The 15,480-nt window shown below is 38.2% G+C and overlaps 1 protein-coding gene across 2 annotated transcripts in view; it reads left to right on the forward strand.

Annotated features, from left to right (window-relative positions):
- LOC124788211 (2-aminoethanethiol dioxygenase) overlaps positions 1–15,480 on the forward strand; it is a 55,575-nt gene that overhangs the window by 13,893 nt on the left and 26,202 nt on the right. Inside the window, exon 2 of one of the 2 annotated variants that reach the window (XM_047255389.1) lies at positions 4,977–5,056. The exons of the other annotated variant lie outside the window; for it this stretch is intronic. Within the exon in view, the coding sequence (XP_047111345.1) occupies positions 4,977–5,037 (61 nt within the window). The 3' untranslated portion in view covers positions 5,038–5,056. Of the gene's footprint in view, positions 1–4,976; positions 5,057–15,480 lie in introns of those variants that run through there. 2 annotated transcript variants of the gene reach the window in all.

Below are 15,480 nucleotides of genomic sequence, written 5' to 3' on the forward strand. Positions count from 1 at the left end.
AACATGTTTAAAATTTGTGTAGTTTAATTTTGCTGGATCCAAATTGCTCTTGAAGGGATGGTTGATACGGGCCAGTCCGTATATCATCTAACCCTGCTACCAAATCACTGAGTTGAAACTGGATGGGCTGACCTGCCATTCACTATAGGCCACTAGAATATTCTAAGATTCTTTGCCATTACAACTTCTTGTCCTTACAATGGTAAGCCATCCATTATTTTGTAATATCTGCACTTTTCTTCTTTCTCCTCCAGTGCTATAACATTAGCGGAAGAGAGATTCCTACTTGTTCACATTTTTTATCTCTGAACTTTGTCAGAAGAACTTGAAAGCTTGTGAACAGTTTATGTGCTTCATTTTGTGTAAAACTATGCAAATAATGTATTAGTATAGCAGCAACCTTACTTGTATTATTGCTGAATTAATCATTTCTTAGCAGTGTCCAAGTATTGTGGGTGAAAACAGTTTCAGTTTTTACATTATATATTTGACAGAAACATAAACAAAACTCAGTTGTCATTTCTTACGATAAATTTTCAGCATTGCATGCATGTGGGTTGTGCTTGCAAATTGTGCTCCTCTCTTTTCCCCTCATCAACATGCATGTGGGACTGAGTTTATCCCTTTACAAATCAATCCCAGCTAATGGTGAAAGAAAATATGAAGAATTAATAGATTGTCTTCCAAAATGTAACAAATAATGATAAAGGGGAAAAAAGAGAAAGAAGAGTTGCACTTCTGCTGGAATAGTATTTGAAGAGAGATATTAGTTGTTAGATTAAACACCTTTCAGTAGAGCAGATGGTGTTTTAGATGGACTAAACTGATTAAAATAATACGGAAAACCTTAGGGGATTGGTTAATGGACTGAGCCGAATACGATGTACATCTCTACTGTCTGTCCACAAACTTTTAGTATTTATACATTTATGTTACTTCCACTTACTTAAGTGAAAATTACAGAGAAACTCGTGTAGAGCCTCCAAAGGCTTTGTAATTTAATGACAGAAATACATATCCTTACTCTTAGTAGATTACAAAATTAAACATTCTGCAATTTTCATTGGTGTTTGTCTTAAAATGAAAGAACCTATTTTTTTTTATCTAGTTTCATCTACAGTGCACTATGGAAAGATTTGTGACTTATGTGTTGGCGAGTTGTCTGTGCAAATTGGTTCTCGATCGTGGGAGTTTGTTCTTTCCACCTGTAAAGTGAACATGTTTATCATGAGTTTGAATATTTCTTCTTCTCCTTCTTAATAAACCCTTCATGAATGGGATTGCACCACTTTCTTTACTGCCTTATCTAACTGTACAAAAGAAACAGCCAGTCCAGACATCTGCAGTTGTCAATTAGTACTTTTCGGTATGCACAGCAGCTGTGACAACCGGCTCCACACGTCATCAAGGAGCTCATGGTGTGAAGACGGTTGCTTAGACTGAAACCAGTTACTAGAAATAATAAGTAAATAATTGTAGCGATCTGGGCTGTTTCTGTTCTACTATGAAATGTGATCACTGCCAGTCTGCTGCGACATCAAAAATTATTATTGTAACTGCTTAGGAACTTAAAAATGCTTATTCAAAATAATAAATCTATCATAGCCGCCAGTAGGATACTGTTGAAAATCTCTTTAAGCACCATGTGCTTATTTTGACAGTATAGGAGGTGTGTATATCATATCTGGGCACTGTTATGTATTTTAGTTTGTAGCTTGCCACTTTTTTTTTTTTTTTTTTTTTTTTGTAAGTTCAAACCACATTCACCATTCTGGTTTTCAGTTGTAGGAAATGGTAGGTGTATTAACAGGCCTGTTGTGGTCAGTGGACTGAGTGTCGGCTGCCAAGGCAACAAGACATTTGCACAAGGGGATAAAAAAGTATGATGAATTAAAGTAAGAAATAGCGGTAAAAGTAAGTGAAATGAGTGATCAGTATGATCTAAAAGTGACTAGGTATGTGATTCTTCTAGAACAGAAGTTTATATTTTGAACATTGAGCATGATCTTCATTTGGCATCAGTTTACTGACACTGAAGCCAATAAATGGTCAGAGTTACATGTCTGAATGTATTTCTGTTTCTTTTAAAGAACCTTTTGTGTAATTAATCAACTGAGACAACAAAGTTCCTTTACAAAGGAAAACCCATGAGTATTGCCACAATTTAGTCTCATACCACTGGAAGTATGAGTGAAATAGATATCAGTGGCAGTGGCATTGAGAAACAACTAAAATCATTAAAACTGAACAAAACTCCATGGCCCGACAGAATCCTTATCAGATTATATGCGCAATTTGCAGCTGAGTTAGCCCCTCTGTTAACCACACTCTTTTTCTATTAACCACACACTATTGCAGATCTTTCAAACAAAAACCAGTGCCTAGTAGTTGGGGGGAAAAGAACAGGCCACATCCATCTACAAGAAGGATGGCACAGGTCACACCCATCTACAAGAAGGGTAGCACAGATTTCAAAAGCATCGATCAAGTAAGCCTAAATGTACATTTCTCACACGAGACATACTGAAAGTTATGGATCAAGGCAGTTAGGTAGACACACTATTTCTCAATTTCCGAAAAGCATTTAACTCGATGTCACACCTAGCTTCTTATCATAAGTATGATAATGTGGGGTATCACATGAAATTTACGGCTGGATTGAGGGTTTTTTGGTAGTGAGGACACAGAAAATTGTCTTGGATGGAGAGTCATCGACAGATGTATGCGTAACTTCGGGTGTACACCAGGAAGATGTGTTGGGACCCTTACTGTTCATGTTGTATATTAATGACGTTGTTGTTGTTATGGTCTTCAGTCCAGAGACTGGTTTGATGCAGCTCTCCATGCTACTCTATCCTGTGCAAGCTTCTTCATCTCCCAGTACCTACTGCAACCTACATCCTTCTGAATCTGTTTAGTGTATTCATCCCTTGATACCTCAGGACATGTCCTACCAACCGATCCCTTCTTCTAGTCAAGTTGTGCCACAAACTTCTCTTCTCCCCAATCCTATTCAATACCTCCTCATTAGTTACGTGATCTACCCACCTAATCATCAACATTCTTCTGTAGCACCACATTTCGAAAGCTACCATTCTCTTCTTGTCCAAACTATTTATTGTCCAGGTTTCACTTCCATACATGGCTACACTCCATACAGATACTTTCAGAAATGACTTCCTGACATTTACATCTATATTCGATGTTAACAAGTTTGTCTTCTTCAGAAACGCTTTCCTTGCCATTGCCAGTCTACATTTTATATCCTCTCTACTTTGACCATCATCAGTCATTTTGCTCCCCAAATAGCAAAACTCGTTTACTACCTTAAGCGTCTCATTTCCTAATCTAATTCCCTCAGCATCATCCGATTTAATTCGACTACATTCCATTATCCTCGTTTTGCTTTTGTTGATGTTAATCTTATATCCTCCTTTCAAGACACTGTCCATTCCGTTCAGCTGCTCTTCCAGGTCCTTTGCTGTGTCTGACAGAATTACAATGTCATCGGTGAACCTCAAAGTTTTTATTTCTTCTCCATGGATTTTAATACCTACTCCGAATTTTCCTTTTGTTTCCTTCACTACTTGCTCAATATACAGATTGAATAACATCGGAGATAGGCTACAACCCTGTCTCACTCCCTTCCCAACCACTGCTTCCCTTTCATGCCCCTCAACTCTTATAACTGCCATCTGGTTTCTGTACAAATTGTAAATAGCCTTTTGTTCCCTGTATTTTACCCCTGCCACCTTCAGAATTTGAAAGAGAGTATGCCAGTCAACGTTGTCCAAAGCTTTCTCTAAGTCTACAAATGCTAGAAACGTAGGTTTGCCTTTCCTTAATCTAGCTTCTAAGATAAGTCGTAGGGTCAGTATTGCCTCACGTGTTCCAACATTTCTACGGAATCCAAACTGATCTTCCCCGAGGTCGGCTTCTATCAGTTTTTCCATTCGTCTGTAAAGAATTCGTGTTGGTATTTTGCAGCTGTGGCTTATTAAACTGATAGTTCAGTAATTTTCACATCTGTCAGCACCTGCTTGCTTTGAGATTGGGATTATTATATTCTTCTTGAAGTCTGAGGGTGTTTCGCCTGTCTCATACACAGTATTAATGACCTTACAGACAATATTAATAGGAACTTCAGACTTTTCACAGATGATGCCGTTGTCTACAATTAAGTACAAGAAAGTGAAGAGATAGTCAGTCAGGTCTTGATGAAATTTCAAATTGGTGCACAGATTGACAGCTTGTTTTAAATACTCAGAAATGTGTACTTCACAAAACAAAACAAACAAACAAAAAAAACTAGCTTATTTTATCACTACAGTGGCAATGAGTCACAGTTGGAATTGGTAATCTCATATAAATCCCTGAATGTAAAACTTTGTAGGGACATGAAATGAAGCAGTCGCATAGGCTGAGTGATGTGTAAATCAGGTGGCAGACTTCACTTTATTTGTAGAATGTGAGGAAATGCAGTCAATCTACAGAGGTGATTGTTTACAAATTACTCATGTGAGAACAAACAGGTGACCATAGAATGCTGGTTTTCAAAGCCATTATTTGTGATATTGCTGATATTTGTTTTATGTGTATTAGGCTGTCATCCAAAGCAGAATTCTCTGCTTCACATTTCGTTTACCAATGCTGGAGACATCATCAAAGGTTTTAATGACTCAGAAAGCTATTGCAGACACAAACAAGCTCAGAAAGTCAAACAGTTTACATGTATCCACGATGGCCAGTTCGTGACGCCATCAGCCTCCTGCGTAAGATCGTGAAGTCACATCAGTGTATGTTACAGAGCTCATATGTGGAAGAGCTGTCTCTGTTTGCTCTAGTTAACACTCAGGTGCTCATCTAGTGTAATTTCATTCCTTCTTGTGTTCTGTTGAAATTGTGTTTGTGCTTCTGTATTTCTGTGGCCTCTCCATACATGCTAGCTTAGTAATTGTTAGATCTTCCTGAAACAGTGGTGCCAGAGAAACGAATGTGGTGATTTCCCAGTCCAGATGTGTGATCTGCTACTGCTGACTTATTCATCTTGCCCAGGTAACAGTTGCTCTTGTATTCATTAAGGCAGATTTTAATACTTCTTTTTGTAGTTCCTGTGCACACTTGGCCACAAGTGCAAGGCATTTTATTTACTCCTGCTGTGAGATGCGGTGTGCTAAGGTCCTTTCAGTATTCAAATATTTGTGCACCTTTCTTATTGGTTTAAACACTGTATGTTTTCTGAGTACTCTGCTGATGTTATCTGTGTTTTTATACAAGGTCCGGCAGAAAAACCTCCCCTTTAAGGAAAGCTAATAAAAACAAAACCAAATAATGTAGAACAATTTTATTTATACTAAATAAAAGTACATATTATGCCATTTTAGAAAATATTCTTATGGTCTTACTTTTTAAATAAAACATCCCTTAAATGGCTTCCTGCACTGTCGACACACTGATTGAGTCTTTCCCTGAAGTTATTCATTACTCTTTGAGTCATTTCAGGTGGAATAGCTTCAACCTCTTGTGTAATTGCTTCTTTCAGGGCTCGTAAAGATTGTGGACATTGTTCATAAACTTTTGCTTTTAAATAGCCCCAAAGAAAGAAATCACAGGGCGTTAAGTCCGGCGATCGTGGGGGCCAGCCAATGTCTCCACGCAACGAGATCACATGTCCAGGAAACATTTCCTTCACCAATGCCAGTGACTGCCGCGCTGTGTGGGCTGTAGCACCATCTTGCTGGAACCACACGTTCTCTATTTCACCAAAAAGCTCCCTTAGTTGCGGTTGGAGAAAGTCGCGGAGCATGGCACAATAGCGTTCACTGTTGACGGTTAAATTCCTGTAATTTTCTTCGAAAAAGTAAGGACCGATCACTCCGGAATTGTAAACAGCACACCATACTGTTACTTTAGGGCTATGAAGTGGTCGTTGATGAAGTTCTTGGGGATTGTGTTCACACCAGTACCTGCAATTTTGGCTGTTCACTGTTCCGGCAAGGTGAAAGTGTGCTTCATCAGAAAAAATCACAATATCGTTGGGACGAATGTTCCGAAGAAGGTCTTGGCACAAACTTACACGGACACCACAGTCTCGTTCACTCAGTTCCTGCGTAGTTACAAGTTTGTAAGGATGCATTTTAAGATCTCGATGCAAGATTCTTCTCACACTTCGATCAGATATCCGTAATGCTGCCGCATGCTTTTTAGCGGATCGTCGAGGAGATTGTTGAACTGAAGCTCTAACTGCATCAACATTTCCGGGGCCTGTTGCAGTCCGTGGTCGTCCAGGTGGTTTCCTTTTTAATGCGGAACCTGTCTCACGAAAGTTAGCAACCCAAGAATAAATTGTTTTCTTATCGGGAACAGGGTCCCGACGTCCCAGCGCAAAGCGAACGCGAAAAGCACGTTGAGTATTAATAGGCGATTCGCCATTTTGAATAAAATCTTCCACTACGAAGGCACGATGTTCACCAGACCACGCCATGGCGTACACTGAAAACGGCACGTAGGCAGCTACTTAACGACGCGCCCCCCACCACTCTGCTCCTTCTACTGTCCGCTGCACGTTACTTTGTAATCGGGGAGTTTTTTATGCCGGACCCTGTATATAAATGAAAGGAGAACTTGCCTTTTAGTTGTTTGTTTTTTCCTTAGAGGCTTTACAGCTTTAGTATGTAGTTGTTATTTGTTTGTCAGAGTAGCCATTGCTTCTGAATGTTTTCTTAAGTGATTGAGCTCATGTGACAAGTACTGTGATTCTCTTATTCTCTTAGTTCAGTCCACCAATCACTCCTATTTTCTGCTTGGGATCATGAATGGCATTTCTGTGAAAATGTTTGTCCTTGCAACTAGTCTTTCTTTAGGCTTTATGCCCTAAACTGATTGTGGGGCAATGGGGAACCTGCTCATCACAGATGTAGTGAATTTTTTGTGAAGAAAACTTGAAGAAGCAGCTCTTCAGATGGCAAAGAAGAAACCTCATATTATTGCCTTCAGTATGTGGATGACACTTTTGTTACATGGCGTCATGGGGAAAAAGAACACACTGAATTCCCAAATCTTCTGAATAATGTTAATTCTCATATAAAGTTCACTATGGAAAAAGAGAAAGGAGGTCGAATTTCATTTTTAGACTTAGAGGTACTTTGGATACATGACAGAACTTTGGGACATAACATCTACAGAAAGTGCACCCACACAGATAGAATCTTTGCAGAAATTCTGATCAACCCAAGCAGAAAAGAGGAGTGATCAAAACATTGGTGGACCAGGCTAAAAGAATCTGTGAACCACACAGTTCTTTGAAGATGAGCTCAATAATTCAAAAATGGTATTCAGAAGAAATGACTACTCTGCATTACAGGTTTGCCATCAATCTGAAAATTGAAGGTTTAGGCATCTTAACTGAAAATTATTTTACTCAGGCAGAAACAACATTCAGGAAAGAGAGATGGGGGGAGATTTTTTTGTGCATTGCATTTGATTCACACACCCCAAAGCAGAACACTTTGCTCGCTGTAACAGTAGAATCACTGTAGAGTAGATTTGGTGGGTGTCTCGCCCAGTTTTTTGTGTGTAAGCTCATTGAGTAAAGAGACAGTGGCACACACATCAGGCTGAAACTGAATGGGGGTCTTGTTAAGTTAAACTGGAGGAGGGTCTGTTTAAGTTTCTCTGTGAATGGGTCAAGCTGTGTGAACAACTTGACATGTTTATACTGTGGTGTTTGTAGCTCATTATGCTGAGTGTGATTTGGCTATAGCATCAGTGACCAGTGCTGGATCAGCTTCCAAGGTGTGCTGTTACGAACACAGCTATGTGTCCAGTTTTGCTACATTGATTACATTCCTCATCCCAGAAAGAACATTTGGAACAATAATGCTTAATGATAAAACAGCAACCCAGAAAAACCTTTGTAGGTTATTTTGGAGGAACTGAAGCACGCAACTCACGACATGTTCTGTGGGCATAGGTGTTACTATTAACAATTGTGTGCAGTATCACTATCCATTGAAGAACACTCTGAATTCTCTTCACGTGAGAACTTGGATGTCCCCAAATCCCTGTTGGAAGACCTATCTGATGACTCTCGATCTCAATACGATTCATAGGAATGGGAAGGTTTAGACATGGTAAACACCACATGTTCTTAAACTGAAGTGTGTGCTCATTTTGAGATTTTGTTAGCTTTAATGATTGCAAGAACCTTTTCCAAGATGGGGTTTTCTAATTTCAAGGCTTGCAGTGCTTCAGTCTGATAAGGAACACAATGAATTATGACATTGCACACCAAACAGTCGGTGCATGACTTTGCAGGCCATGTTTTCACAGGTAAAACAACACTTTTGGAGACACTTTATAAATGTCCTGCCCAAGCTGGTAACTGCAGCAACTGCATGATGTTTTCGTTCATTGTAGGGCATCACTGTACATGTTAGTGCCTCCTTGGTGCAGGCCACACTGTCTTGTGAGTGCCACCTATTGCTGACCATGGCCATCTCCATAATGGTATTGGATCGAGAGCCTGTGTTGTCATTATACCGGAATTCAAGAATGTTGATCGGGATAGTGTTTCATCGTGGCTGCAGAGGAAGAAGTAAAATTTGGATCCCATGTAAGGCTGTAGTAAATAAATACAAGAAAGTTTCATAGGAAACTCTTTAGGGAAGGTAAAGTCATAAGTCTTCAAGAGGCTATACCTAGCATGGAGTAATAAATGTTGGTAAGAGAATCTGAATATCTTCCCTGGTCTTGTGACTGTGTTGTCTTTTGATGTCAACAGAAATGTTTATTGCAATATTGTATATTTTCACATAACATTTTATGGCGTATGATGGAGAGGCTTATCAGGTTTTGCAAAATCCACTGATATCGTTTTACTCTAAAACCATCAGTGTTTTCTACTTTATCTGTATGTTACTCGATTAATTCTCAAAACAGCCAACTGATTAGTTTTTTGTTCACATGTGTATATCTAATAGTATATTAAGATTTCTGTGGTCTCATGCATGATTTCTCTGCTCTGGGATTACTTTGACCACTGGGCATTGTTACCCACTAGAATTACATATACACAATTTATTGAACAATTTTGATGCCAACAGCAGTGTTTACCTAAGGACTACAAACATTAAGCATCAGTATATAGATGAAGGCTCATTTATAATTGTTAATGAGCCTAGAACTAAGAAAAACAAATATCAGTTGTATATTGCTCAAATTGCGAGCTGTTGTTGTCCAGGCAGTGATTAAAGTATAACGTGTAATGTCAAATATCTCCAGAAATAAGAAGTGAGGTTTATTTGGCCACAGGTGCCAGATATTGACACAATAAATGAAGAATGGATAACCTTAGTTCTAACTGAAGAATGGATAACCTTAGTTCTAACTGCACTGGATGTTTTGAAATGAAGATTTAGGTTTAAGATGGATGAGATGTAAGTTATTATGCTCAATGAAATTTGGAGCTGTGTGCGTGGTACTCTATCTGCGTACCTTTCGTTACATTTATAATCTGATGATGCCTCATACTGTTTGATTTATGTACCGTACTAGGTATTTTATTTTATGAGGCTTCAGAAGGCAAGTCAAAGTTTTAATATGTTTTTGAAATATTGACCACAATTCACAAATGGAATGGTAGTTGACAGTCATGACGGAGGTATAGGCCAGTGAATGTATCCCCAAATCCAAGCTAACTTTAACCACCTACAATTTTTTCATTATGTACTCTGCATTTTAGAAAATGCATCCCCCTAATTAGTATGTAATCCTTTTATGCAAACTCCTGTGTTTACTAACATAAATATAAAAGTTAAAAAGCAGTCATGATAATCACATCAAGTTAAAATGTGACCTGAAAATTGTTCAAAATATGCCCAATGTACGGTAGTTATATTTTTAGAGACCAAGTCAAGTAGTCATTTTATTGTTCTCCTGTAGTTCTGGACTTTTGACAAAGTTTTTATCACACGCATGGAAGAAAGTATTCCTCCATGCATACTTTTTCCTTCAGGAGTAAAAGTAATTTCTGATTAAAATGATTCAAAATTCAAAATCACATTTGACATTGCACATTATAAGAAGTTTCAGTGATTATTACTGATCTGAAGCTGTAAAATGGAATAAAGAGTGGACGAGTAAGAACTTAATATCCTGTCAATAATATTATGTGCTCATAAGAGACGAAGTGTAAACCCAGGCATGAAATCAGCTGTCGTCTTTTTTTGACAGAACCATATGGCATTCACCTTAAGTGAAGTCAAATAAAAAAATAAATCTCATTGACCAGAGTATCCTCCTCCTCCTGAGTGAAAGTCCAGTGCCTTAACCATGGCACAGCCTTACTCGGTAGATATCATTGCACAACTTACAAGGGGTTACTTATGTAAAGATGAGACACATTTATCACAGCAGTGTATGAGAAAATGATTAAAGCTCTCACATATTCACATGCTGGTGTTCTTGTATGAATTGTAGTGAATTTGAGTAATAAAAAGCAGCTAAGTAAAACCACAAAGCTTGCACCATTCAAAAATGTTTAAAATATAACATAGCTGCTTTGCTGAGACAAAACATGCATCGTTCATGTTGAAAAGACTATGAGGGTTGGTACTTTAATAGTGTCAACTGTTTAATAAACCTTTTGCAAAATAGATACCTGTTCAAAGTTTTACTGTCCTTCTAAGTAGTCACCAGTGTTGTGTATAAACCATTGCTCACAATGTGGATGTTATGGAATACTTTAGCAGTGCCACTTGTGTTGATAATTCTAATGAAGCAGTCTTTTGCCAGATGAGTCTCTCTAACAGTTCTGAAGCAAATGCCATAAAGTGCTTCCTTCAGTTTAGGAATCAAGTTGAAGTCACAGAGGCTTAAGTCTGAGGAGTGTGATGGGTGCTACAGCACTTCCCAGCTCCATCTAGCAAACAAATTGGTCACAACTTGTGCCATATGCAGTCAAGCAAGTCCTCCAAAGTGATGGGTGGATCCTGAAGGAAGTATCACTGCTTCTTTTTCTAAGCTGTTCATTTTGAAACACAGCATGTGACCAACTTAGAGAAAGAGGAAGTGGACTTTCTGCAGGACCCACCCATCATTTTGCTGGTTTTGCTCATGTGAGTGTGGCACAAGTTGTAACTGATTTGTGTGAGTGATAGGACTGGGAAGTGCTGTACCGTTCACCACACTCTGTGGACTAAGCTCTTGTGACTTCAGCTTGACTCCTAAATTGAAGGAAGCACATTATGGCATTTGCTTCAGAACTGTTACAGAGATTCGTCAGGCAAGATACTGCTCCACTAGACCTATCAACACAACTGACACTGCTAAGGGAATCCTATGACTTTCACATCACTCACAATGGATTGTACACAATGCTGGTGACTACTTTGGAGGTCAGTAAAACTTTGTAATATGTATCTATTTTTATAAGCTTTAAATACATAGTTGCCGCTATTAAAATTCATCCCTCATACATAATGCATGAGTAGTCACCTGTGAGTAAAGTTGCTGCAGAGGCTTAAGATGCTGAAGTCACGTGAAATGGAGTGTAAATCCCTGCCCAGTCATTTAGGTTTTATGTGGTTTCTTTAAACCACTCCAGGTTAATTCAAGGGTGGTTGCTTCAACATGATATGGATTTTTCCTTATGAGCCCTTCACTCCTCTACTAAAATAGCTCTCTCCCTTCTCTTCTTACATCATTATCGACAAGGCATTAAAACCTCACTTCCTTTCTTGTGAGTAGGGGCTTAGAGAAACATTTATTGCAGTGTGAGGAACAAAAGCAGATATGAAGACAAAGTAAAATGTTCCTTGCCTGGCACAGAGAAAGCATTCATATACAAGAGCATATGCAGAATGAGGTTCGCCGATGACATTGTAATTCTGTCAGAGATAGCAAAGGACTTGGAAGAGCAGTTGAACGGAATGGACAGTGTCTTGAAAGGAGGATATAAGATTAACATCAACAAAAGCAAAACGAGGATCATCGAATGTAGTCGAATTAAGTCGGGTGATGATGAGGGAATTAGATTAGGAAATGAGACACTTAAAGTAGTAAACGAGTTTTGCTATTTTGGGAGCAAAATAACTGATGATGGTCGAAGTAGAGAGGATATAAAATGTAGACTGGCAGTGGCAAGGAAAGCTTTTCTGAAGAAGAGAAACTTGTTAACATCGAATATAGATGTAAATGTCAGGAAGTCGTTTCTGAAAGTATTTGTATGGAGTGAAACATGGACAATAAATAGTTTGGACAAGAAGAGAATGGTAGCTTTCGAAATGTGGTGCTACAGAAGAATGTTGATGATTAGGTGGGTAGATTACGTAACTAATGAGGAGGTATTGAATAGGATTGGGGAGAAGAGAAGTTTGTGGCACAACTTGACTAGAAGAAGGGATCGGTTGGTAGGACATGCCCTGAGGCATCAAGGGATCACAAATTTACCATTGGAGGGCAGCGTGGAGGGTAAAAATCGTAGAGGGAGACCAAGAGATGAATACACTAAGCAGATTCAGAAGGATGTAGGTTGCAGTAGGTACTGGAAGATGAAGGAGCTTGCACAGGATAGATTAGCAAGGAGAGCTGCATCAAACCAGTCTCAGGACTGAAGACCACAACAACAACAACAACAACGCAGAATCTGATGTAGAGGGGGCAACTCGTGTTAGTTTCATGGTGAAATAGATTTGAGGCTTCATGACCAACAGTTTTGGATGCACTTGGTACTAATAAACATTTCTTCAAACTGACTCTGAATTGATACAGCAGCAAGTGTGATGGGTCAGGATGTGAGTTTAGTTTGTGAAGATAACTTTTTCTCGGATGTGGGGGAGGGAGAGGAGCAGCAGCTTTGTCCCCTCTCTCCACTTCATGTTGATATAAATGAAGTCTGTTTTTTGTTATGCTAGTAGAAGAACAATAAAATAAATCACATAGCACCCTAAGAATGCTTTCGTTCATGCTGACTTCTAGATTAGTTATGTCATTTATGTTTCAGTCAAATGTATAAAGTGGACTATTGTGCTGTCATAAAATTCACTGTTTTGAACAATTTATCACCAGCAGAAGTTCACCCAAAGTTTGTGAAAGCTTAAAAGAAGCCTACTCCTTGATTTTTAACATTTAAGAAATGGGCAACTAATTTCAAATGTTGTGATTCTCTCTTAAAGATCACTGACAGGAAGGACATTCCGTAACTACAACCAGACTTGCAAACATGTGGAAAATGCATGCTGCAGAATTGGATGATCAGCCATGAATGATTTATGAAATAGTTGATATCATCAGTATATCAAAAGAGTGTAGAGTACATTGTACATGAGGAATTTTTTTTTTTTGTTTGTTTTTAAAAAGGCTTTTTGAATGTTTGCCAATAGTAAATGCAGAAATGAGTTTTTCAGCAATGATTATATTCAAAGGATTCCATACACTACTTTTTTGTGCCTATTTTATTCCAAAAACGAAACAGAAGTCAAAGCAGTGGGTGGAGGCAGGTGGCCCTGCACTGAAACAACAAAGACCCTTTTATCTCCCACATAAGGTGTGACATAGATGCATAATCATGCTCATGTAGTATTGTAGTGAGATATCAAATAACTCTTGAAAACTTTTGAAAGGAAATGATTGTCTATAATGATTTATAGCTTTGTGGGAACATTCTACTAAATTTTCATCTTTGCTTGTGACAGATGTGTAATCAGGACCTAGTTGTCCATAATTTGTATGTAACTGACTGTTGTAGTAGAGACAGAAGCTTTCATGGCTATGAATGACATTCCTGCTATCAAAGTTTTATTCTTAAAGTAGATATTTCATTTGTGTGGAAAGGAAATTTCACTTACTTGCTGATAAAGAGAATTCTGACAATAATTTGGAGGGTCCTATGGCAGACTGGACAAATCACAAATTACATATTTTGAGATATTCAGCTCTAATGTTCAGCCACAGGGGAAAGACTCAGTTAAGACACTGAGGATAGTAAATGACATTCAGTACAATTTAATGTATACTCGGTGTCATCTGTTATCTAGCCAAACAAATTATGTGCATTACAGACCTGAAAAAATTATGGCCATTAGAGCTAACTACAGTGAAAAACAAACAATGACACTGTCTCATCACAGATGTTAACCATACAATAGTCATGTTTCTTTCAACTAAGGACTATGTTGTAAGCTGTTAAGAGATGATGTCTTTAGATAGAATTTTGAGGGTTCTCACTTATCTACTAACATTGCTTCATCGCTGGAATCTCCAACACTCTGAGTAGCATTTAGTAAATTCTTGTAAAATTCGTGGTGATATGGAGAATGCAACACAGGATTGACTGTAGGACTTCCTTCTTTACACTCATAAGTGGGTTTCCAATGGGATACTTGAAGTTCAGGGCAGTGACATTAAGCTTAGCTGGACAGTTCATTACACATTTAGTGAAATGTAGTTCATAGCATTTCACATCATCGTTGTGTGTGAACTTCAGGTGCTTTACATTCACTTTATATTTGTTGATTGTGATGTATTTTTTGTTCATCCAAGCTGCAGTTTGTCCATAATTTTTTCCTGTTTTTTAAAACTGTCAGAGCATTTCCACCACATGGAACTTTCGGTTTTTAAGTCTGCATGTGTTGATGGTAAATATGTTGGCTGCATTTAAGCTTGCTCTCAGTGTTGATTGAAATTAGTATAACTGGTCTGAGAAGTCTGGCCTAGATTTAAAAAAATTTGAGCAATCTCTTTGATATGCTGGGTAGTATCTTGAACTTTAGAATGGTTAGAAGTTGATACTTCTGTTGTGGTCACCACTAGAGTCTGAATAAAGCATTACAGTTTCTTCTATAGGATTAGTATTTAATACCTTCGAAAGACACAGTCTTGGCCCTCGGCCTGGCATTCTCTCATGCGAAAGTTACATAAGTCCTTTGGACGTGCCCAAGTCATGGACACCCCACATTAAAGCAAGAAACTTATTTGCAATACACAGTATCTGTGGGAACCTTGGGAAGTGAAACTATCTTTTGTAGATCAAATGTCAGTACCTCTTCTGCCCCCTCTCCCCCGTATTTTGTTGCCTTGAAAATTCAACTTGTTGATTATGCCTTCGCATATTCAGGATTCCTGTCAAATACACTAAGAGACGTGGTTTTTATTTTAAATATGTCATAATTTTTGTGTAATTCTCATACATGGAAGTGAACCAAATGCGTTCCTGATGTTTAGTTGCTGATGTTCAGTAGTTGTAATAACAACTTAGGAATATGTCTATACACATATTCAGTTTTGATCTTCAGGCTATACTTATTCTTCGAAACTTTATAAATAAGTTCTACGGGGTTATATATCCATGTTCATTAACTGCATGAACATCTACAAACATACTTTCCATGTTGGTGTCTGTATTACACTGAAACAACCTAACAGCTTGTCATGAGATTTGATGTATACATTTTTGAATATGCATTCTTCTTTTGTGATTTT

This window comes from Schistocerca piceifrons, chromosome 3 (assembly GCF_021461385.2).
Source record: "Schistocerca piceifrons isolate TAMUIC-IGC-003096 chromosome 3, iqSchPice1.1, whole genome shotgun sequence".
In the NCBI taxonomy this organism is placed as follows: Eukaryota; Metazoa; Arthropoda; class Insecta; order Orthoptera; family Acrididae; genus Schistocerca; species Schistocerca piceifrons.